This window comes from Lissotriton helveticus, chromosome 7, assembly GCF_964261635.1.
Source record: "Lissotriton helveticus chromosome 7, aLisHel1.1, whole genome shotgun sequence".
NCBI classification, from domain to species: Eukaryota; Metazoa; Chordata; class Amphibia; order Caudata; family Salamandridae; genus Lissotriton; species Lissotriton helveticus.
This window is the reverse complement of record NC_136068.1, coordinates 1,250,308,358-1,250,333,262: the sequence shown is the minus strand read 5'-3', so window position 1 is coordinate 1,250,333,262 and position 24,905 is coordinate 1,250,308,358. Positions and strand designations below refer to the sequence as shown.

The 24,905-nt window shown below is 45.1% G+C and overlaps 1 protein-coding gene across 1 annotated transcript in view; it reads left to right on the top strand.

The window, feature by feature from the left end:
- The window catches only part of SPAG9 (sperm associated antigen 9), a 2,066,870-nt gene that overhangs the window by 447,342 nt on the left and 1,594,623 nt on the right, over nucleotides 1-24,905 (top strand). Inside the window, exon 9 of the mRNA XM_078654422.1 lies at nucleotides 23,061-23,118. Within this exon, the coding sequence (XP_078510548.1) occupies nucleotides 23,061-23,118 (58 nt within the window). The remainder of the gene's footprint in view (nucleotides 1-23,060; nucleotides 23,119-24,905) is intronic.

Genomic DNA, 24,905 nt, shown 5'->3' with positions numbered 1-24,905 from the left:
CCCCAAGAAATTTCAATGTCCTATGACAAAGTGGGGCCAATTTTGGCTTTCTTGACTTCCAACATAGAAGTTAGGCTCGGGCCCGTCAATTTTTTTGAAAGTTTTGAAAAATTCACTTGGAGAGCCATGGCTTTCATTGAGATGTCGCTGCGATGTTTGGCAAGGGTGCCCTTGAAGTCGAAATTAACCCCCAGGTATTTGTAGGATTTTACTACTACAAGTCGAGAGTTGTTATACGTCCAGCCACCACTTCCGTAGTGTTTTCTGCCAAATATGACTACATGGGTTTTCTTTAAGTTAAACTCTAGGTTGTTCGTAACAGTATAACTATGTAGTTTATTTAATAGTCTTTGCAGCCCTACTCGAGTTAGACTGAACAGGACAAGGTCGTCGGCGTATAGAAGGTTGCTTAACTGGACAACACCAATCTTAGGGGGATGGCTGTTTATCGGATCTAGTTCCGCTGAAAGGTCGGCGATGAACAAGTTAAAGAGCAATGAGGCTAGCACACATCCCTGTTTGACTCCTCTGGTTGTCGTGATTTTTTGAGACAGATGTGAGCCGGTGCCAAGCTTAACTTGTATCCAGGTGTTAGTATGTAGTTGGACAATGGCGTCCAAAAGTTTGACCGGGATTCCCCATCTCATTTGCTTCGCCCAGAGTGCTGCCCTAGGGACCAGGTCAAAAGCAGCTTTAAAATCAGCAAAGCAACAAAACCTTGGATGAGATAAGTGCTTTGTCGATAAGTATTGATAATGCCATTAAGTTGGACATGGTGCCCGAGTTTGCGGTGAAGCCAGTTTGATTTTTTGGGATCAGACCTTTCTGTTCAGCACAGGAGCTCAGTTGCTCGAGTAAGATACTCACAAAATACTTTGCCTCATTGTCCAGTAGGGCTATCAACCTGTAGGTATTTGGGGACGAGTGGAAGCCAGACTGATAAATTGGGTGGATTATTGCACCTCGTCAGGAAACCGGTATAATTGAATTGCTCAGTATGAAATTGAAGAGGGTTGCTAGTTGTTGTGACCAGAGAGGGATATTGTTTTAAACAAGACCTGTGGCAGGCCATTTGGACCTGGCGCTCCATCTGGTCTCGCTTTTAATAATGTTTTAGCCAGCCTTGTTTGAGTAATGGAGATTTCCTCGTATTGAGGTTGCGTCAACTCATGAGAACAGTCCATCTTTGATCAGTTTGCCGTTGTTCGTTGCTGTAGAATCTGCTCCTCCATTGGCCCTAAAATCACCCATTATCTGCGATGTTTGCACTCCCCAGACTCGTTGTTCCGTTGATTTGTCTATTCATTACCACCCAAAATTTTCTGGAGTTGCGGTTTTTACTTTCCCAGAGAAGTTTACACCAGAATTGATAAAGGTAAGATTGTTTATCCTTTTGGTGTGCCTGTCTGAAGTTTTTTTGTGCAATTTTATAATCATTCAGACGATCATTAGAATCTGGACGTTTCCTAGTTGCCGTAGGGCGGTATTTCTGATCTTCTTTAGTAACATAGTTTGGCTTGAAATGGGAAACTGAGTGCTGTGAGAAACCGTAATAGAGAACGAATGAGATGGAAAGAGACTTAACAAATGAGAACAGAAATGCGATCAAGCAACAATGGGGGAGGCTGTCGAAGGAGGGCCACCTAGTGTAAGGAACAAACATTCCTTCATGAAGTTAATGCTGAAGTTGTCATTCCATCTTAAACATTTTAGGTTTTCAGAGTGAACTCCCTTATAGGTTGTTGGAGCAGAATTGTGATAAGCTGGGTTTACGTTGACAGTGACTATTTGTGGGCGGTGGTCGCTCTCTGATCGAGCTATGATACTATAGCTTTCCAGGTTTAAGAACAGGGCTGTGTTGCAGATTGAATAGTCTAAGTAGGAGTACTTTCGACCATTTGTCCATGACCAATTTGGAGGAATGTCCTGTGTGAACCTACCGTTCATTACGATGAAACCGGCGCTGTAGAGTTGGAACACACAGAGCTCCCCTAAGCTGCAATGTGGTTGATTTGGTGGTTTAAACTGAGCCTTCAATGCCGGCGATGGCAGTGGTACAAGACCTCCAAAATCCGATAGATTTCCCTGAAAAAGATTGGTGTTGAAGTCCCCGCTGAGCAGGCAGTGAGCATGAGGAAAGTCCACAGCCAAGTTCCACAGAATTTTAAGCAGACGATTTAAGTGAGCCCTTTTTGTTTGTGCACTTGGATTAATATAAACATTAAGAAGCAGAAGGGAGCGCTGTTGTCTCCACTAGCTGATTTTAACTCCAAGCAACCAGTCCTCTTCGAAGTTTTGTAACTCTGTTGGACCCTTTAGACTGCCTGAGATGTAAATGGACAAGCCCCCCTTGGCGCGTCCATAATTACAATCTTTAACAGCTGGTTTACAATATTCGATAAATCCTACAATGGGGCAATTGTGAGTAGCCCATGTTTCCTGGAGGGCGATTAAGTCATGGCTAAAAATGAAATTTCGGGTTTCCAATTAGGTCGTTTTATGATGAAGGCCACTAATGTTCCATGAACACATGGGTAGGCGAGACTGCAGCTGGAGATTTATAGGGGTGGTAGGTTGGAGCTGAGGAATGCTAGGTTTAACCCCTTGCCTGTGCTGAACGTTCCGCGCTAGTGCGGAACGTTCTATTGCTCGGGCAGGGCCACGACGTTCAACGGACGTGCGCAGCACTACCGAGGTAGTGCACGCGACGTCTGCTGAATGTCGGCAGCAGCGATGGGGTTAACAGCCTCCAGTGAATTTGATTTTGGTGAGTGTTGGCCAAGTTGTCAGGCTGAGTTTTTATGGGACAAAGCAGCTGGCAGCCACCCACAGTCTTGAACTTCATGGAGATTCTAGGTTATAGTCCATGAGCTTTCTGTTGAAGATGCGACTCCTGCTGCATTTTTTAAGATTGAGTTTTGCATGTTTATATCACCATTCAGGGTCCGACGAGCACTTGTCTGGGTAGCCGTTTGCTGGGTAGCACTTTAGGGTAGCCTGGATTATGGTGTGGGTAGATTTTGTTTCACAGTGACCGAAAAGTTTCTTTACAGGCTAGGAAGGCTCGAGCCCAGGTGGTGGATTTGAATGTCACCAATGTTACTTTAGAGGGTTGCGACCCTCTAGGAGTGAGAAATTCTATGTATGCTATGTCTTCAGTGCCAGTGTATCGAGTCCCGGTACTCCTTTCAGTATTTTGATGATATTTGCTCTGTTGAGGACGTCATGATAGCCTTTTGATTTATATTCACGAGCAAGAAGAATTTTGGAGTACTGGAGATCACTGGCTTCACTTTGTTGAACAGGACCCGAGTCGGGTAGGACATTTTTTTCCAGTAAAAAGCCAGGAACTATTCCTAATTTAGGCAAAGGATTATCTTGGGACTCTTGCAGATTTATCAAAGAATCATCCGATAGCTTTGATGTGTTCTTGAAGGTTACTTTTGAATGGTTATCTCCAGCGCTTCATGGAACAGTCTGAAGGCAGGGATGAAGAGAGGGTTGAGTTTGAGTAGACGTTTCCGTTGGTGAGTTTGTTTTTACTACTTGTAATTGACCAGTTGCTTTGTCCGTGCCAATTAAAGACTCCATTGCTTTTTCAGAAGCCGCAACTTCGTGAGGATTTAGTGGGGGACCTCTTAAGCAAGAGGGATGAGCGTATTGAACCTGGTGGTGTTGTTGTATAGCTCCTATATATCCTTATATCGTGTTAAGTTAGCATAGGTACGTTTCAGATTTAAACGCCATTTTTCCTTTCTTGCAACTTCTGCACACGACCCTTAATTGTTGACTTAGCTTTCAACCTAGTAGTTTGCCGTGGTGAATGTGAGAATAATATGTTATTGCTCTATCTGCTTTGTTTAATAAAACATGTCTGCACGGAGAGTGCTGAAGTTTCAGGAGCAACACGATATGGAATTGTTATGAGGTCTGATCTCCACGCCTTCATAGTCATAACACAAGTGCAGCCTTTGCCAACTTGGGCTTGAGGCGGGATTGATATTGCTTTGCACGAGAATTGTTAACACACTTGATGCGGTGCACATGCAGAGAGAGCTGGTGTATGCTGATGTGATTCCTTCATGCTAGGACACTAAGGTATGGGCCCGCCCTAAAACAACCCAAAGAGACCTTCTTAGATAATAATATAATATATGTGTTAGGGAGGGTGAGATATAAGTGTTGTTAACTCTTATTCATTACAGCATGTTAACATGCTGTCACCATTCGCTTTTTATGTCTTAGTAACTATGCTGATAATTTTGCTACTGATAATAAGTATACTTGTATTATCAAAGATACTGCGCCTGAGAAGACGGCATTAGTAAATAAACATTTCAAATGCACATGTGTCTTCTTTACTCCATGTTCTGGTTTGTAATGATAATATAACGAAAGAGTGTTCATGAGTCCCACGTACCCTGAGGTACTGTAAGTTCATGTTCTGGTTTGTCTAAACATTGGGTGTTTGATATGTCCAATGAGACACTGTAGCTAGCTCGGTAAGGGGTGAGTTGGTTGCTAAGGTAAGTTTTGGGACATCCTAATTTGCCGAGGTTCCACTCCTCTGTGCACAGTTCTGTGTGAGTACAGAAACCCTGCAACATGGCGCCCAACGGTTTCGGTGGTCTTATATCATGACACTCGAGTAGTTTATCATTCATGCCTTAACCCCTTCACATCCGTTTCCGGAAAACGGGGTGTTGGTGAAACCTACCTATTTTTTGAAATAGGTCTTTATTCAAGCTTGATTCTTACTTAAACGGTTTCTTTGAATTACTACCCAGTTGTGCTACAAAGTATTCTTTGTGTTTTCTTGTTTCCAATTCTGTGATGGCGGCAGCGGTGGCTATTGCGCAGCATAGTCGCGTAGCGATACGCAACCATCTTCAGACGTACCAGGTCCCAGTAGATGGGATGGCTGTGATTTTCGTGGTGAGTGCGGATCCGGCGTTTCCTTACGAGTTGTTTTACTCTTGGGTTACGTTTCCGGCTGTGGACGCTAATTCTGGTTTGTACCACTCCTACACCGCCTCGGATGTCCCGGCTGAATATACGCCATACAGGGCATTGGAAATACCTATTGATCATTGGCAGCATCGAGTTTGGTTTGATGGCGCCCTCCCCCACTCTTTGTCCCGTGCGAGGTTAGGTCCACTCTCTATTCCAGGTACTAATTGGCCTGCGTTGGGTGGCTTTACCCCGCACCCGAATCACGGGGCTTGTACCCTGGCAGAAATTCGCCGGCTACATGTAGTTTCCATTTCCGTGATTCGTGCATTAGTGCAATACATCGGTCGACATCTTCCTGGTGGTCCTCAGGGGGGTGCGGCCGCTCCCTTGGAACGAGGCGGAATGCGTCTCAATCCAGTGATGGTAAATTCGGTTTTTGGTGCGCGTCCTGTTGACAACGATGACTTCCCATTCTGGCTAGCAGAGAAGTTTGATCAACTGGAAGCGGTTTTTCCGAATTCCACTCCTGCTGATAAACATAGAATGTTGACGATTACTCTCCCGAAGGATATTACTCCTGAACTTGCTGACTGTGACAGCTGGGGAAAAACATTTGCGGCAGTTTATACAAGGTGCTTCGGCACCCCGTCTATGACTGCCCTGCCTGAAATCGTTCGACGTGTTCAGAATGATCACGGTCCAGAGGCAGCGGTTGAATTGGGTATGCGCCTGTGTGGTTCTTTTGAGATTGTAAGTGATCTCATTCTCTCCAATGTTAAAGGAGATGCAGTTAACTTTCAGGTGTCGAATGCTTTGGCTGCTCTGCCCGATGCCGACAAACCCCGCCAGTTAGCAAAGATTGTGGTGGCCGCTTATAAAACGATTGGCCGCACCAGTAGAGGTCTGAAATATTTTCCAGTGAAGGAGAAAAAACAACCACAGGGGCAGTCTGCAGTGACAGATGCCCAGCCAAAGTCCAAGAAACAAAATTGGCCTAAAAAACAGACACAGGGGAAGCAGACAATGCAGACTCAGGGTTCTTTTCCTGCAATAGAAGCTCCTGCACCATCCGACAAAGTTTATGATTTGCGCGACCGCGCGATGATTAAATCACCTGATCGTTTTCAGGTTTCTGATCAACGCTCTCCTCGTTCCTTTAAGGACGCATCGGCCCAGAAAACCGGTGGAGGAGGAGGGGGTGGACGTGGACGTGGTGGCCAACAAGGACGTGGTCAGTCCCGCCAGACGGACGGCGCAGTGAAGCAGGAGGATTCTACGCCTAGGCGTCCGCAGTTTGCGAAAAAGAAAGTCGCAGCCTTAACAGCGCATCGATATGCCACAGATAGTGAGAACGCGGCTTCGGAATCTGACGTGGGCTCTGACCTTGCTGGACAGCGCGGCGGAGATAACAATAGTCAGAGAGGCGCTGCGTCCACTACTGAGGGTGACAGCGACTGATGTCTACGTTGTGATAGAAACAGCGGATACAAGACTTGCTCCCCCTGAAAGACTATATGACATCGTCCTGTTAATTGAAGGTGACATACAGCGTACCGTTAAAGGTGTATTTTGGGAGAATCTGTCTTCCACATATGATATTTTACTTTCGGAGGCTGACTGGCCCCCACCTTTTGTGCTCGCGGCGCCGCGAGGGGAGGAGGTAATCCTACCCAGTTTCGCGAACACTGTCTCGAAAGAGCATGCGCAGCATTTTGCAGAAGAGTGGGCTCGGGCTCTCGCGCCGGCTCTGTACCGTAACCAATGTGGTTGGGATAAATTGTCGCCTTGCCACGAAATTCCGTTGCGGTCTCAGCCGCAGCCTCAACCTCAATATCCCATTCGGCGTGAAGCAAAATCTTCCGTCGCGGAAATCCTTGAACAATTGGAATATCAGGGAGTTATTGAAACGTGTGTGTCACCGATGAATAATCCCCTTTTTACTGTGAATAAACCTGACGGATCATATCGTTTGGTTTTGGATTACCGGCATTTGAACTCGCATTGCCGTAACTGTGCAGTACAGAATACCCACGGCTCTGCCCTAGTGGATAGTCTCGTGCGTAAGCGTTTCAAGACAACGCTTGACATATCCAATGGTTTTTATGCCCACAGATTGGACAGCTTTAGCTCCCAATGGACCAGTTTTACAAGCGCTGGAGTCCAAAAGCAATTCCGGCGTCTTCCAATGGGCTACAAGAATAGTCCTGGTGTATTTACCGCTCGAATTGTCTCTATTCTGGAGGCACTCGACCCTGATGCTTTTTCGTATGTGGATGACATATATCTCACAGACGACGATATTTGGGAGCATCTGTGTCGTGTAAATTCTCTTGTTTGCAATTTCGCTGACATGGGTTACAAATTCAACTTTGCAAAATCGCACATTGCTGAACACACAGTGTTGTTTTTGGGCTATGAGCTCAACAATGAAGGTAGAGGTTTGGCTCCTCACTTCTTGGAGAAGTGCGCACAATTGCGCGCACCAACAACACTGAAGAAATTACAATCCTTACTGGGCTTTTTGAATTTCGGCAGAACTTACATTCCTGAATATGCCCAGCGTGTCAAGCCTCTGTATGCTTTGATACAACCAACTTTCTCAAAATCATGCTGGCTGCCTGAGCATTCAGCCATTTTGCAATCCTTGCAGGCTGATCTGCTCGCTTCTAAATATTTACTGACTCGTGATAACCACACCAACCTGGTAATAAGAATAATTCCTGGGACGGTGGGTTTCACCTACCTCACTTTTAATGAAGGTGACACAGTACCTATTGCTTACAAGTCACACTTGTACACCTCGGCTGAGATGCGGTTTCCCACCATAGAAAAGGTTTTAACTGCTGTACAGATGGCAATTCTAAAAGAACGTGCTCTGTCACAGGGGAAACGCATGCTAGTGGTAACACCCTGTCCTCATTTGGAGGCAGTCACGAAAGCCAGTGTACCAAATTCAAAGGCTTTGCACCCTCGGTGGATTCAGTGGGCTGCGTCATTGTCATCCGCAGATGTCATGTTTATTTTTGACGCCTCCTTACGGTCACAAGAGTACTTGCAGTATGAATTCGTTCATCCTGCTCCTCTGGCGATGCGACCTTTGGAGGACTTCCATTGCATCATTTACACTGATGGGTCGGCGCAGGTTGCGCATGGCTCTAAACATGCCTACGTTTCCGCATGCGCCATTGTGGTCGGTGCTATGTTGAATGACGAGTTCATTTCCAGGGAGGTACACACGTTGCCCCTGGGCGATTGCACTGCACAATTGGCAGAGCTTCGTGCTCTATTACTAGCTTTGGAGTACGCAGATCCAAGTGTTACTACTCTAATTGTAAGTGATTCTTACTACTGTGTCCAGTCTTACAATGAAAACTTGTTCTTTTGGATTCAAAATGACTTTCATGATTCCAAGGGTAGCACAATAAAACATAAAATGATCTGGGTTCGAGTGGCAGAGCTTAAGGCTATGTTGCCACTCGTTTATGTGATTCATACTCTCGGTCATCAGCGCGTGGGAGTACACGCTCTTGGCAACTCGCTTGCTGATGAAGCAGCGAAATCAGCAGTATCTACATACTTAGTTGCAGCAGTTACTAGGTCTAAAACCAAGATTGATAGCGACATCTTGGCAGCGGTTGCTGCCTCTGAGAAGGAAAGTAAACATCCTTCGGGATTCCCTTCGAAGTATAAATACCACTTAAGTCCCGAAAAGGTTCCTTTTGTGACAATTCCTGATGTTGGGGAACGGCTGATTCCCAACACGGATCGCAGAACAGACTTGATTACAGCGGCTCATGAAGGTGTGGCGTCTGCGCATGCGGGCGTCTCGGCCACTGTAACGCAACTACAACAACGTTTCTGGTGGCGGGGACTGTACAAACAGACGCGTGATTATGTCCTTCTTTGTGACATATGCCAGCAGATTAAACCTTCAACTGCTACGCGTCCGCCTCAGACTCAGTTGTACATTTCTAATAAACCACTAGGCTGTGTTTATTTAGATCACTGCGGTCCATTTTCATCTGATACTGCGTATAAATACATCTTAGTAGCAGTTGACTCATGCACACGCTTTGTGTGGTTATGGCCACATCGCAGCGCTGATTCCCGGACTGTCATCAGAGATTTGCGTATCTTTATAGGGATTTTTGCCTGTGGTACCTTCCATTCGGATCAGGGTCCGGCTTTCGCCTCTAAGGCGTATAAGGATGCCATGACTTCGATGGGGGTCCAAGTCAAGTTTTCGTCACCCTACAGACCCGAGGGTAATAGTGTAGTTGAACGAATGAACCGTGATTTAAAGCAATCTTTGACAGCCCGAGTTATAGGCACTGGCAGAAACTGGCTGGCTCACCTCTATGGCGTGCAGCGTGCTCTTAATAATCTCCCTAGAAGGTCTCTGGGTGGGCGGACCCCATACGAAATGCTCTTTGGCATCAAGATGTTCGTCCCTGACCTTGACGGTCTAGACTCGGTGGTTCGCGCCACTTCCTTTGACGCAGATGAACATTGCGCTGTTTTACAGAATCTACAAAAGACGAGAGACACTCTTGCAAAAGAACATTTGCCCTCCACATCGGATGATGCGTTGCAGATCCCGGTAGTTGGCTGGCTACCCCAGGTTGGAGAACTGGTTCGAGAGAAGATCGACAACAAGAAAGAGTTTGGTCCCTCCTATCGAGCTCCGGTCCCAGTGCTTGGAGTGAAGGGCACGAGAACAGTCATTTTACCACCACTTCCAGGTCGTAAGGAAAACAGGTTTATTTCTATTGACAATGTCAAGATACACAGAGTGGCCGATTCTTCTTAGCATGACACCGGCTGTTTCCTGTCCTTCCATTGTGAGAAATTCTATTATGCCCACTGCTTCTAATATTGAACCTGAAGTGGCCATCGAATTACCTGCTGTTTCCAGTCCATTATTGAATAATTTATCAGTAACTAACCTTGATGAGACGGACTATACATACCCCACTGATTTGTCCATGCCTGACCTGCAAGCTCGTTTAGCCACGGAATCCAGATTTTCATTTGACTCTGCTTCCCTTGCCTCGAAAAAACCCTCTAAAATTGCAGTATATGCCAGCCTGTTTAAAAAACATTTTTTGATACCTCCTTGGATATACATTTGGCTGGTCCTTTTTTCAATTTACCTTTTTATGTCAATTGGTTTTGTGTTTTATTTTTTTCGGATTATGAATGGACACTATGTCGAGGAGAGAACTTGCATTACTCATTTAAATGGAACTTTGGCCCCACTTTCCTCTTCACATTCTACACACAGATTAAAAAGAGACTTGACTTTGGTTAACATCACAGCATGGCCTGTTCTGGATGGAATCGCGTGGGATGCAGTTCGTTTTCAGATTCATGGTCCTACGGAAGTCGTTAATGTCCCTAATGTACTAAGAGTTAATATGGGGGATGTGGTGAAACAAAACATTCGCTCTGATGATTGGGATGTTAATGCTGTGGAAAGTTTGTTTTCTGATTTGAAATATTATGCTGCTTTTGATGCTGAGGATTTATATTTAGAATCTGCTAATTATGGTGAATTGTTCTGTTACCAACATTATGGCAATCACTTCTTACACAAGACATCTTCCCGTAGGGATGCGGTTAATTTTACTCAGTGGGAACATTGCCCAGCACCAACACAAGGGAGTTCTGAAACGTTTCTTAAAAAGTATACTTATTTCACTGACTTTAATCAGTCCAATCCCGAGTCCTTTTATTTTAAATTTCACAAACAGCCACAGTCCAAGGTTCGACTTACAAATACAAAATTGTTATATTCAAAAGCCTTCCTGGATCAATTAGTTACTGGAGGGTATGAGTTATGGAAGGATACCATAGACCTTAAATCAGTTTGGGGCTCAAGGGCCTGGCAGGTACAAGGCACTGAGGCTTTGCACCGTGCATGTCTCATCCCAAATCATATGTGGTTTTTAAATGAAACCATTTCCCAGACCACGTGCTTTGGATTGGCTACATCTAAAAGGTTAAACACCCCGTCTTTCCCGGAGTTGGAGGAATATGAGAATTGGAGTAATTTTACTAAATTGTCCATTAGAGAAATACAGGCTTTGCTTCTGAATTCCTCCTTTAACATTTCCAGTATGAATCCCAAGGGTTGGCTGCTTTGGCACCGTAGTGCTGATTCTTGCCAAAAGAGATTTTTAAATATAACTAACGGTTTTAAGGCTGTTAGATCTGATCCCCGTTTTGATTTGAGTCATACTGTCACCTCTTACTCAGTTGGCAAGTTGTGTCAAGCTTGGCTGAAACATTCAACTTTACCTGCGGTTAAGTATCACCTTTCCAAACTGAATGCAGATGTGGATTTGAATGATTTCATTAAAGGCCCAGCTAGTGGCAGGTCGAAAAGATGGTTATATGGGGTTTACAATGAAATTTGGAAACTCTCACAGATTGAGGCTGCTTCACGCCTTAGGGCTATTGATCAAGCGAATCTTGAAAAAGTGCTTGCAGTGGTTGACAATAGCATTAACGTGCTTTCCTCTAGAATTTACACATTAGATAATATTGTGTCGTCTGTTGTTGATATTGTGCATGATGAAGTGTCTGTATTATACCATGGTCAAAATCAATTACGTTCAATCATGCAGTTTGCATGGACACTACAGACTCTAAAAATGGGTAAAGTTCCCTGGGGATACATGAACGTTTCCTCTTTATTTGCACCGTTTAATTTGACAGACAAACAACGCTTGCTTTCAATGCGTGATGCTTCCTTTTCTATGCTCCATATTGAAAAATTGGAATCTTTACCTTTCTCTGTGGCAGAGACCACTGCTGCTACGTGGCTTATCCACGGTTTATTAACACTGCCTTTTGCTTTATATAAGTTTTCAAATTGTATGAAATATGTGCCAATAGGTCGTTTTGAACCCTTAGGTAGCGGTTTTCTTCATGAGGTCTGGTCACTCCCATACACATACAGATGTTTCAAGGATGACCAAGAGGTTTATCTAACAGGGGATGAGTGTACTGAGACTCCAGATCATTCTTTAATGTGCAGACACATACAGTTGCACGGTTCATGTAACAAGGACCGCCCGAATATGGCTTGCGTTTTACAGGGCACGCCAGTTCCTGCTATCATCCCCACGTTTAAATTGTTAGAGAATGGTAGTTATTTAATGCTCAATAATGAAAACTGTTGTGGTTTAATTAAAGGTATAGCTTTCATAGTAACAGTTAGTGAGCGAGTTATTTGCTGCAGAAATGTTCTTTATCCTCCCACACGTGAACATAGGGAGTCTTCCATTTGGCCACAGATACCGACCTTGGGAGCAGAATTCAGCGGCATGGCTAGAATAAGAGCTCTATTGTCCCAGAAAGAGGTGGCCTTGAGCTCGGCCCGTGAAACTTTCGTGCTTCACATTGCTAACACCCGCACGGAGGTTCAGGCTCTTTTAAACACTGATTTGCCCTTGCATTTCGGAGCCATGGTCCGTTCTATCTTTAACGCGTCCTCCACGACGGGCCTAGCACATTTTTTTAAAGTTGTTAGCGGTGGTCTCGTGACTTCCTTTGAGAAGATTTTTGGAGTCATCCCTGCTTTCTTCCATTCTATTTTTTCATCCTTGTTTGGAGGGTTTCCGTTTTTGCTTGCATTAGCGGCTGGCGCATTGGTGGTTTTCTGCCTTTTTAAATATGGATGCCCTTCCTGTGCAAGATCACGCACAGCTACTACTGACGCGGTTTCGCAACCGCATGCTTGATTATTATGGCACACTGCCGTTGGCGACTCTAAGCACGGCGTTTGGATTATCTTTTCGGTTCTCCTATTTCACCTGTGTCCAGCCTGTATTTCGCTGCCTGACCTGTGATTTCCTTTGGGCCATTGATTTGTGTCTCTGCGGACCAGCATCTTCTGACGTCGATTTTGATCAACTGATGAGTCCTATCATTGCTCACGAGTTGGTTTGTTCTGACGAAAGGATTATGGCCTTGGCGTTGGCACATGGACTAATGGGTCCCTGGGATGTGTTGTCGGCAGCGCAAAATTTCTTGGAACAAAGTTTTCTTGAAAACCCACCGAGCTGTCCTCTGATGGTTATAGAGGATCCGGTGATGGAAGATCACGTATGTTCCTTTCAACTTTTGAACTGGATGGCTGAACTGTTTTCGGATGAGGACAGTGACTTCCTCCTTGAGGCTGTTGCAGCTTACTTTTCATATACAGTCTTATCATAGACACTGCCTCAAATTGCCATGCTGATTGATAGCATTCCCTTGATTTTATTGACTTTTGGTCAAGACATTTTATTTTTTGCTTGCCTATTGGCTTGAGCCACATTATATTTGTGGGCTATTTTTTTAGCATTATTTTTTATAATTGAATTTTTATTCATGCTCGTTTATGAATGGATTCTGCTCTCATGTGATGGCACTTCTGTTACCTTATTTAGTCCGTTCTCGGATCATGGGGGGGTGTTGTATAGCTCCTATATATCCTTATATCGTGTTAAGTTAGCATAGGTACGTTTCAGATTTAAACGCCATTTTTCCTTTCTTGCAACTTCTGCACACGACCCTTAATTGTTGACTTAGCTTTCAACCTAGTAGTTTGCCGTGGTGAATGTGAGAATAATATGTTATTGCTCTATCTGCTTTGTTTAATAAAACATGTCTGCACGGAGAGTGCTGAAGTTTCAGGAGCAACACGATATGGAATTGTTATGAGGTCTGATCTCCACGCCTTCATAGTCATAACACAAGTGCAGCCTTTGCCAACTTGGGCTTGAGGCGGGATTGATATTGCTTTGCACGAGAATTGTTAACACACTTGATGCGGTGCACATGCAGAGAGAGCTGGTGTATGCTGATGTGATTCCTTCATGCTAGGACACTAAGGTATGGGCCCGCCCTAAAACAACCCAAAGAGACCTTCTTAGATAATAATATAATATATGTGTTAGGGAGGGTGAGATATAAGTGTTGTTAACTCTTATTCATTACAGCATGTTAACATGCTGTCACCATTCGCTTTTTATGTCTTAGTAACTATGCTGATAATTTTGCTACTGATAATAAGTATACTTGTATTATCAAAGATACTGCGCCTGAGAAGACGGCATTAGTAAATAAACATTTCAAATGCACATGTGTCTTCTTTACTCCATGTTCTGGTTTGTAATGATAATATAACGAAAGAGTGTTCATGAGTCCCACGTACCCTGAGGTACTGTAAGTTCATGTTCTGGTTTGTCTAAACATTGGGTGTTTGATATGTCCAATGAGACACTGTAGCTAGCTCGGTAAGGGGTGAGTTGGTTGCTAAGGTAAGTTTTGGGACATCCTAATTTGCCGAGGTTCCACTCCTCTGTGCACAGTTCTGTGTGAGTACAGAAACCCTGCAACAGTGTATAGGAGTGGGCTGCGGCGCATTTGAAATCGGGAGAGCAGGTATGGTCTGTTGATCGTGATTTAGTGGGGTAAAACTTGAAACTTGTTTATTGTCCGAGGTTTTAAACAATGGGAACAATTTAAGGGGTTCAGCTGTAGAATTTGTTGTTAGCTTGTTCCTTTGTTTGTGTTGGTGTTTTCTCTCTCTCTTACTGAGAGGATGGAGTGGTCGTCTTGGAGTGAGGTGGGGCCGGTGTGGGTGGCTTATGGTCCAACTCTGCATAGGCACGGTCGACTGAAGTTGTTGAGCCACTCACGGATTGGAGGCTCAACGGCAGGGATGGTGTAGGCTTAGCTGGCGGTGTCAACCCGTGATTCTTATGATGCAAATTTGATGCTACAGAAGGTTTTGCCTCTATACTCTCTGGAATCCCGTCGACCACTGATGTTGGAGTGTTGTCGGTTATTTTGACAGGTCTTAAAACTGTGCACTTTAAGGGGTCCTGGTCCTGACGCTTGCTGACACTACCTCCTGACAGTTGTTTGACTTATGTATGGCCATGTGTCTGTTTCAGTGTTTGAAAACCCTTTCTGGATGGCTGTAGGATTTAGCATTGCCCATGACCATGGTGTTCTGATGTCCTTGAGCAGTCAGTTGAGTGAAGATGAGTGATTTCAATGTTTTGTGTAGTGATGATATATTGTGTGCATGATGTGTGTGCCAAACGAATATTCTGCTTACTTTGTCTGTTACCTATCGCCAAGTTTTAATGCTGTTGGGCAGCATTTTTTGACAGACATACTGCTATAAAACTGTGTTGTATGTGTGAAGGTTAGGGTGTGTTTTGTGGTGGTAATGCTAAGCAAACTATATCGCTTTGGTACTGTGTGATGTGATCAATGATAGGTTTACTTTGGGAGGGAAAGGTTGCATGAATAAGCTGTGTGCCTCTGAGTTATTAGGCAATCTAGCGTCCCATTATCTGTATGTTTTTGTATCAAATTGCACAGCTTTAAATTAATATCCAGGACTCAATAAGGTGGCCACAGAGTTCTCTGCTCAGATTGAGCAGCTCTCAGTCGTTTCATTTTGAAACTGAACCTTTCTCTGACCTTTCTGCTTTCTTACATTCATTTTGACATTCTGCCCATCCACCTATATGTTATTATACCAAGTGTTAGACCTGGAATCCTTGGCGTGGTTTCCCCTGTCTTTTTGCCTCTACCTCCTGTATTTTTGACGGTGTGCTGGATTTTGTTTTTTACTGGTTTAGGTATACTGGGCACTTTGCCACTGTTGCAAGTGCTCTTTATGTAAAGTTTAACTTTCAATTGGGAACAGCTAGAGATTTGGAGTTTGGGCTGTCTGAACTCAGAATCTAATAACACACCTTTTAGAAAAAGTGTTTTATAAATTGTGTGCTTGAAAATGCCACTTTTAGAAAGTGGGCTTTTTCTTGTTTAACCATCGTGTGTGTCTGCCTGCTTGTGGGTTCACCGTCTGGTTTTAGACTGACTGGGGTTGTTTGTGCATACAGGTAGCTGAAGTGTACCCTACATGGGAATGTGGATCTGGATGTGCAGAGCCAGCAAGGGGATTTTAATGCTCAGGATTTGCCTGTTGGAGCATCTTCTAGTAATGGCAGCAGTTTGTTATCCAGGAACCTATCCCCAGAGGAGCTGTCGAGCAGGTGACCAGAAGAGACCATGTGAGAGAGCTTGGAAGGCTCAAATTTTAGGGCAAAAAGATTGAAATCGAGCTCCAACAGCAGGAGACGGAGACGGAGCAGCCCCTTGCTATGGAAGAGAAAAAAACTGTTTTTGGCTCATGAGTTTAAGTTTGAAAGAGCTGGACATCAAAGCCAAGCCGGCTGATTCCTTCTCAATGGTGGCAGTGTGCAGTCAGTGCAGTCTGGGGGAAAGGTTTAGATGCCAAAAAATTTGATACAGAGTTGTTTTTAAGGGGATGACATACATGCCTGGCTTGTAGGATATGAGGCAGCTTGTCCTATAAATGAGGTCCCTGAGAAGCAGTGAGGAGGGGCCCTGTGAAAACACTATGAAAAGTAGGGAAGGGTCACTTTGACAGCCCTAGGGGCACAAACTATCTCACCTATCCTATCATGAAGGAGGCTTATGTACCAGGTATGGGCTCACTCCTGAACAGTATAAGGAAAAGTTTAGATCTTTTAAGAAAACTGATTTGATTACTTGGTTGGAATGTATTAACCTTTTCTGCAGAGCACTAGATGGTTGCATGAAGGGCAGCAAAGTAACTGACTTTTAGGGGTTGTATGACTTGATTGCTTGGGAGCACTTGTATAGTCTTTGCCAGAGCTGCCCCAACATCTGATAGATGGTAAGCTGACTGTCCTCAGGTAGCCTGCTTAGGAGGCAGACCGCTGGGCGAATGCCATGGTCCAGAAGGGGTATATGGGAGACTCCGCCAAGGGTGGGCAGGGACCCCAGCAGAAGAGTGGAGGTGGGCAAGGGTAAACAGAAGGAGTTCTCTTAAGGGCCCCAATTTAGTTCCCAGGGTAAAGGTTCCCAGACCCCAAGTGGTAAGAAACATTGCATCTCTACAGGGAAGCCTGCTGAGAGGGGTTCCGGCAATAGTTTCCCTGTGGTCAGGGTTTTACCTGAGGGGCGACCCCAAGTATCCCAAGTAACCACCGGCACCCACTGGTGCGCAGTCATGTGGGTTGGTTAGTGTAGTGCTTGGGGAGGAGGTAGTTCCATGTGAAGGGTGGGAACCAGCTGAGATGAGTCTTGTCTCCCTAGGGGACAGTGAGATGGTCCAGGTGACCCTTGTCCCTGATGACACTAAGAAATACAGGCAGTGGGTGACTATCAGTGGACGGAGGGTAGAAGCTTTGGGAGACACTGGAGCCAGTGTAATATCTGTCAGCTGCTGATGTCTGAGGAGCAGGTGGTCCCCATTGTACTTCACCCTGCTGTTGCAGCAGATAACTCTGAGCACAAATGTAAGGTGGTGACAGTTCCCTTTGTATGGGTGGGGTCTCGGGTACCTTGAGAGTAGTTGTGAGTCCAACCTTGCCTGTTGATTGTCTACTTGGCAATGACCTGGGGAGCTCCCCTTGGGAGAAGATGGAACGCCAGTCTCATTTGGAGATGTTTGGTCTGCCTGAGTGGGCGTGTGTGTGCACTTGGTCAATGACCGCCATTAGGGGTGATCAAGAGGACCTGGAGCCTGAGAGTGGTCAAGGTGCCTGCCAGAAAAGAGGAAGGGCAGGGGCGCGGGAAGAAAATGCCCCAGGAGGAGGCAGACGTTGAGGGGGATGCCCTGGAACCTACAGGGGAGCATGTGGCCGAACTGGGAGACCTACCTGAGCTGACTCATTGGCAATAGGAGGATGGTCTCAGCAGGGAGGAGTACTGCAAGGAGCGGATGGAGTGCCCTACTCTTGTTGGTTTGCGGAAGCAGGCTGCAAAACAGGCAGCTGGTGATCAGGCTGAATCACATTGGATCTACAGAGAGAATGGTCTCCTGTACAGTGAGCCTAAGGTTGCGGAGCCAGGGTCAGCCCATGTGCTGGTGGTACCCCTGCGCTTCAGAGCCTTCTTACTGGGTCAGGTTCATGATGTGCTTTTGGCGGGCCATTTGGAGCAGGACAAAAGCTTAGACAGGATTGTCACCCACTTCTTTTGGCTCCAAAGGTGAAAGCACTCTAATTCACATTGTAGATCTTGCCAAATGTGCCAGGCAAGTGATAAGAGTGGGAGGAAAGCTGAGGCTCCTCTCCAACCTTTCTGTGTGGTGAGCACCCATTTTGAGAGAGGGTGGGAATTGATATTTTGGGGCCCCTTGACCCCAAGACAGCCTTAGGCAACAGGTACGTCCTGGTCTTGGTGGACCATGCCACCTGGTACCCGGAGGCTATCCCATTCAGAACAATGACGGCCCCTGTGGTGAGCCAAGGATTGATGGGAATCTTTTCCCACATGGGTTTTATCATAGAGGTGGTATCTGTCCAGGGTAGCACTTCATATCCAGGTATACCACATCTCTGTGGGAGGAGTGAGTTGTAACCTATATGTTCACCAGTTCTTTCCACCCCCAAGGTAATGCTTTGGTTGAGCAATTCAACCCAACCTTGAAATGCTTGATAAAGGGTCTTGCAGAACCCATGAGTCGCAAGTGGGACGTCCTCTTGCCATGCCTTCTGTTTGCTTACAGAGAGGTATTGCAGAAATCCTTAGGGTTCAGCTCCTTTGAACTGCTGTATGGGCATCCTATAAGAGAACCTCTTAGTCTGGTGAAAGAAGGCTGGGAGAAAGCTCCTAGTAAACCTTCTCAGTATGTTTAGCTACATGCTGGCCTTCATGAACCAGAATGTGTGCTTCAGGCAGCTCGCTGAGGCGAACCTAGAAGCCAGCCAGGAAGAGATGAAACAATGGTACGACCACAATGCCACTCTGGTAGAGTTTCAACCTAGCCAGAAAGTGTGAGTAGTAATCGTCCCAGTAGAGCCTTGTGCTCTCCAGGACAAGTGGACTTGGCCTTTTGAGGTGGTGGAGTGCAAGAGTGATGTCACCTATCTGGTGAACTTGCAGACTCCAAGGAACCTTTTGAGGGTCCTACATGTGACCTGCCTTAAACCTCACTTAGAGAGGTCAGATGTGAACATGCTCTTGGCTACAGATCAAGGGGCAGAGAGGGAGAGTGACCCTCTTCGTTACCTCTTGTCTGCGAAGGTGTGAACCTCTCCCCTGCACTTACCCTTGAACAGCAGAGTGATTGACGCCAGCTGTTGGGACAGTTTGCCACTCTGTTGTTCCTGACCCCAGGTGTCACCCATTGTTGTACCCATGATATGGACACTGGGAAGAGTCCTCCTGTAAAACACTAAATTTACAGCTTGACTGACAGGGTCAAAGCAAGCATCAAAGAAGAGATTTCTAAGATGTTGGTGTTATGGGTGATTGAGCCCTCCAACAGTCCGTAGGCCAACTCAGTGGTCTTCCAACGGCTGCCGCACCTGGTGCCACCCCTGAACTTCGGTTCTGCATGGACTACTGTGGGCTCAATTTCGTTACCAGGACTGACACACACCCAATCCCCAGTGCTGATAGCTCCTAGATTGGTTGGGAGCTGCCAAATTCCTCAGCACGTTTGATTTAACGTCTGGGTACAGGCAGATTGCCTTGACTGATGGGGCCAAGGAGAGGTCTTCATTCTCAGCACCAGAGGGGCACAAGCAGTTCCGGGTTATGCCCTTTGTGTTGAAGGTTGGTCAGCCTGCTGTTGGCTGGACTGGAAGATTTCAGTGTCGCCTACCAACATCACAGTGTTCAGTTCCTGCTGGGAAGATCACTTGTGCCAGCTCTGGAAAGTGTGCAGAAGGTAGGCTTCACTATCAAGGCCAGTAAGTGCCCGATAAGGCAAGGGTCTGTGGAATACTTAGGGCACCAGGTGGGAAGTGGCCAGGTGGAGCCCCTACATCCCAAGATCGACACCATTCTGGCTTGGGAGTACCCCTCAGACTTAAGTGAGTGCCTTTTTAGGTCTCACCAGAAATTACAGGAGATTTGTCTAGGGGTATGGCACCATTGTTGTCCCTTTGACTGAGCTGAGGAAAGGGATATGGACTGATGCCGTCGGACCTCTTTTGATGCCCTGAAATCTGCAATGTGCACAGCGCCCGTGCTTAAAGCACCTGATTTCTCCCAAGAATTTGTTGTGCAGACAGATGCTTTAGAACATGGTGTGGAAGCAGTCTTCTCACAGCTGAACGATGAGGCCCTGGACCAACCTGTAGACTTCATTAGCATGATGTTACTTCCCAAGGTACAGAGGTGGAGTGCAATTGAACGAGTAGCTTTTGCTTTGGTCTGGGCGCTGAAGAAGCTAAAACCCTACTTGCTTGGGACTCACTTCTGGGTTCAGACAGACCACAAGCCCCTCAGATGGTTGATGCAAATGAAGGTTGAGAAACCAAAACTGTTGAGGTGGTCCATTTCCCCACAGGGGGATGGACTTTACGGTGGAACACCACCCTGGTACAGAACACGCCAATGCTGATAGCCTGTCCAGATACTTCCGCCCAGGAGTTCTCCCCACTTTTCAGCTTGAGGGGACACATGTTAGACCTAGTATCCTTTGCGTGGTTGCCCCAGTCTTTTTGCCTCTACCTCCTGTATTTTTGACTGCGTGCTGGATTTCGTTTTTGCTGGATTAGATAATCTGGTCACTTTGCTACTGTTATTCAAGAGAGGGTTTGTAGTGATAACACTAAGTGGCTATTGCACCTTATAGATAAGGCAGCCCTGTCTTGCATTCCCGCACGTCCTATGTCTCTAGACACGTAAAATGTGTTTAACTGGCTGCATTGGCCCTTCCTCTGGAGCATACTCAAGGGAGCGGGCCTAGGAGCGTGTTTTCAAAATTGAGTGAAGTGCAGTTACACCAACCCCAAGCCGAGGGTGAGAGTCAACAGCCTAACTTCTCAGGCCTTCACTAAAGCCTGGGGCATGTGATAAGGCTGGCCTCTGTCCTCACTCCTGTTTGCCCTGTACATGGAGCAGTTTGCAGAACAAATCCATATGAATGCAAAGATCAAAGGCATAACTATCCGATACCAAGAATACAAACTAGCCTTACAGTTGGACAATGTTATGAGGGCACTCACACAACCGCAGTGGTCCTGCCTCCTGAACCCCTGAGGCAGAGCTCGAGGGATTCGGAGCTGCTTCAGGGTTTAAAGTAAATAGCCAGAAATCACAGGCCTGTAACGTCACGTCCGCGCAACAAAACAGACTACACCTAGAGTGCCAGTTTCCCTTGTGGGCAAACCACTGGGCACCAAATCTAGGGCTCAAAATATGCCCGTCGCTAGAGAAATTTTGGAATGTTGATACAGCCTGCCTAGACCTATAAACTCAGGAGGATGAAGGGCTTTCATGGTTAGGCAACATTGCTGCAGTGAAGATGACCCTCCTGCCTAAGATACTGTACATCATGCAAACCCTTCCCTTACAACCACACCCACTCTCATTTTGCAACCTACAACACCTAATCGAAACCTACATTTAAGGAGGCAAAAACCCTTGCATGGCTCTGAAACAGGCCTACACGTCTGTAGCGGAAGGAGGCCTAGGCGTACCACATCTCATCCAATACCACCTAGCTGCCAAACTATGCTATATGTTGGAGTGGCACAGACCATTCTCGAAGAAGCATTGATGCTTTATAGACCCAAGGCATTGCTGTAATTCATATCTGGAAAATTCCCTGGCTCCCCAAAAAACACAGCCCTCCTAGGGTATAGATATCTCCGGTATTACGGGCCACAATAGAAGTGTGGGACAAAGTTGTGCTCCCCGGAGGCCTTTCCACACCTTTTTTTCAGCTTTTCCACACCTATTTCTCCCCACGCCCCCAATATTGGCAACCCTGCATTTCCCACAGCTAGGACACGTAAAACCTACCACGCTGGCAGGCTGGGCAATGCAAAATATTGTAGACTTCATGAATCTTATGAATGTCCCACAAGTGCAGGCCAACAGCAAGATCCTGGACAGGGAAATTTGGCACTAAACCTCCATTAAGCACTTGCTTAATTCAACCTGCATAATCAGAGAAGAGACCCCTAACAAAAAATATGAAAAATTGCTTACCAAGAGAACCGGAGACAAAGGCCTGCTCTCAGGTCTCAGTTAGTATAGTGAAGATTATAATTGAAGACTGCTCTCAGACCCATTGGCTTTTTTGAATAAGGCAGCCGACTCCACCAAGTCCTTTGCGCAACCGAGAATGGAAGCAGAGCTGCACTATTCATTCACTTCCAAAGAATGGGCCGATATACTTCACAGGGCGAGGAGGCAATGCTCAAAATAATGCAATATTGGAACTACACCCCAGAGAAAATAGCAAAAGGGAGGTATGGAAGCAATGAGGACTGCTGGTTCAACTGCGACCACACAGACAACCCTAACACACCACCTGTGTGGTTTTGGTAATTCAAATGATATTGAGAAGAAGTATTGAAAGGCATTAATGAGATCTTCGACACAAGTGTCCCTAACTTTCCCAGCTACATACTGCAAGGGCTCCTGAATGCTCTGACCTACCTGCTGTGCTCTGCTAAAGGTAAGGCCATCACTGTGTGCAGCCAAACAGGTATTCACCCCCAGGTGGTGCCCTGATGCCATGATGGAACTTATGACTGGCTATATAGACTTTGGGATTCTATAGGAATAGAAAAACGCATGGCCTCACTTGACGATAAACGGTCCCAATTCGATAAAATGTGGTGTTAATGCCTACAATTTCCCTCACGATGCTTCAGCAAACTTTCTTGCCTAAAATACCTCCAAGTTCTTCATTTAACACAACATGAGTCCGCACATGACCACTGAGATGGATAGAGACTTTTATTAACTTGGCACCCCGGTTTGCCAAACTTAGTGACAACAGGCACTTCGCTTGTGTGGTAGAGACCTCCTTACACCGTTTGGACCTTTCCTATGTTACCCCCCCTATAACCACTGAGGGCACCCATCCTACCCTAATTAACTCCTCCCATTTATGTCCCTCACCAGCCTCTGGATGTAGGTGAGCATATGTGTTATTGACTAAAATGTAGTAAGAAAAAGATTTGAACCATAAAGTAAAAGGTTGATAAAATAGCAGCTATTCTTTTAACATGTTATCATTTACTTCATGAGTGAATCATTGGTGAATTAAATGTATTTTTTTACTTATGTTTTAGGCATGGGTCGTGAAGTTGAAAATTTAATTCTAGAAAACACCCAGTTGCTAGAGACAAAGTAAGTACTTCCAAACTGTTGAAATTGTCTTTCTGATTTGCTTAAGGGTGCCAAACCTTTCCTTTGTAATAAAAAGGACACTATTTGCCAGGCTGCAGCGATGCAAAAAAAAAAGAATTCCGTTTTTAAAGGCTACAGATATGCGTATTAACATATCCAACTTTCATTTCATCCCAACAGGAGCTAAATAAACCATCATGTGACCAATTTACTTTATCAGCCAGTCAGTCAAATTCACTTTATTCGGTTAATTAAAACCATAAAAGCATACTACAAAATACACAATAAAATTATTTACAAGAATATTTAAAAAAAAATCATATTCATCACAAAATACCAAAGACAAGATCTAATTCATCAATATGCACATTAGAAAAATGTCATGAGATTTCTATCATGGATGCTCATTATTAACAAATCTTCCCTTCCTCCTTAATCTGACAACTGCGTTTAAAAAGCGAGCTATGCTAAAAAAAATTCCCAAACGTTATTTATCATTTGTAAATATATAAAAGCCGGTCTAGCCTGGGTAAAACCTTTGCCTTTTAAAATGGGTAATATGAAACGGTTTCGGATGTGCAAGAAATGATCACAAAATAATACAAAGTGCATTGAGTCCTGGTTGGAAAAGTTATCGCAGGTACATACTTTAAGATCCTCTAGCTTTTTCCAACCCATAGGTTCAGCAAGGAGCCAATGTAGTTGATTCAATCCGAATCGTACCAGAAGAAATTGATGAAGCTGATTTGTCACTATGGTTAGATATGGCTCAATCGTTTGTGATGTACATAACAACTGGTGTGCCCACACAAGAGGTTTACCTAATTCCTTGGACTCTCTATCACTTTGTGATATCTGGACGTACATAATTTTGACCCAGAGCATGTCCGCTTTAAGGAGTTTCTCCGTGGAGCTAAATAGCTCAGGTCTCCCCAGGTAGGTTGCAATCCTTTTTACATAATTTAAACCACGGGATCCTGCTAGCTAAATCAAGAGTTAAACAATTGCGCATAATATCGCGGTTCATCTCAAGCTATGGATTTGTCCAAATACCTATCCGTTTAAGTAAAGGAGCCATTCCTATAATGTCTGACAAAAAAACCTATACCCTTTTCTTGTTGTATGATATAAGTAGAGGTCGATGGCGGCACGGATAGCAGATTTCTTAAAAAAAAAAATTCCACTGTTTGGACATCCCCAGCATCCCTGTATCCCCAGAGACCAGAACCATAACTAGCAATAGCAAGGCATTTAGCCTTTTAGATATTTAACATGGCGTGTATAGGTTTCAATCCCATTCTACAGGCAAAATCTAGGACTGCAATAGTTGATCTGGCCATTAAGTTTCTTTTGGGTTTCATTTGTGGGATCCATGTTCCCCTTTCATCAAATAACACTTATAAATATAAAAAAAGATGCCACCCGAGTAAGTTTGTTCCCCTCGCAATAATGGGTCTTACATTTTTTCAGTTTAACCCCATGACCATAATATGGGACTTAGAAAAATGTACATCTAATTCCAAGGACTTCATAAAAGATGCATAAGTTGTTAAAAGAAGCTGTAGGCCATTTGCCGTTCTGGCTAATAAAGCAGCATCATCCGCATATAGGAGAGGCGTGATTAATCTCTCTCCTATGCGGGGAGTGCCCAAACAAGCATCCAATATGACTGTTTTGAGATTATTTACTTACTGTAGGAACAGTTATGAATCAATTTCCAAATAATTGGAAGTCCATCATTCCATAATGAGAAACAATAGCAAGAAACTGAGAATGGGGGAGGAGCC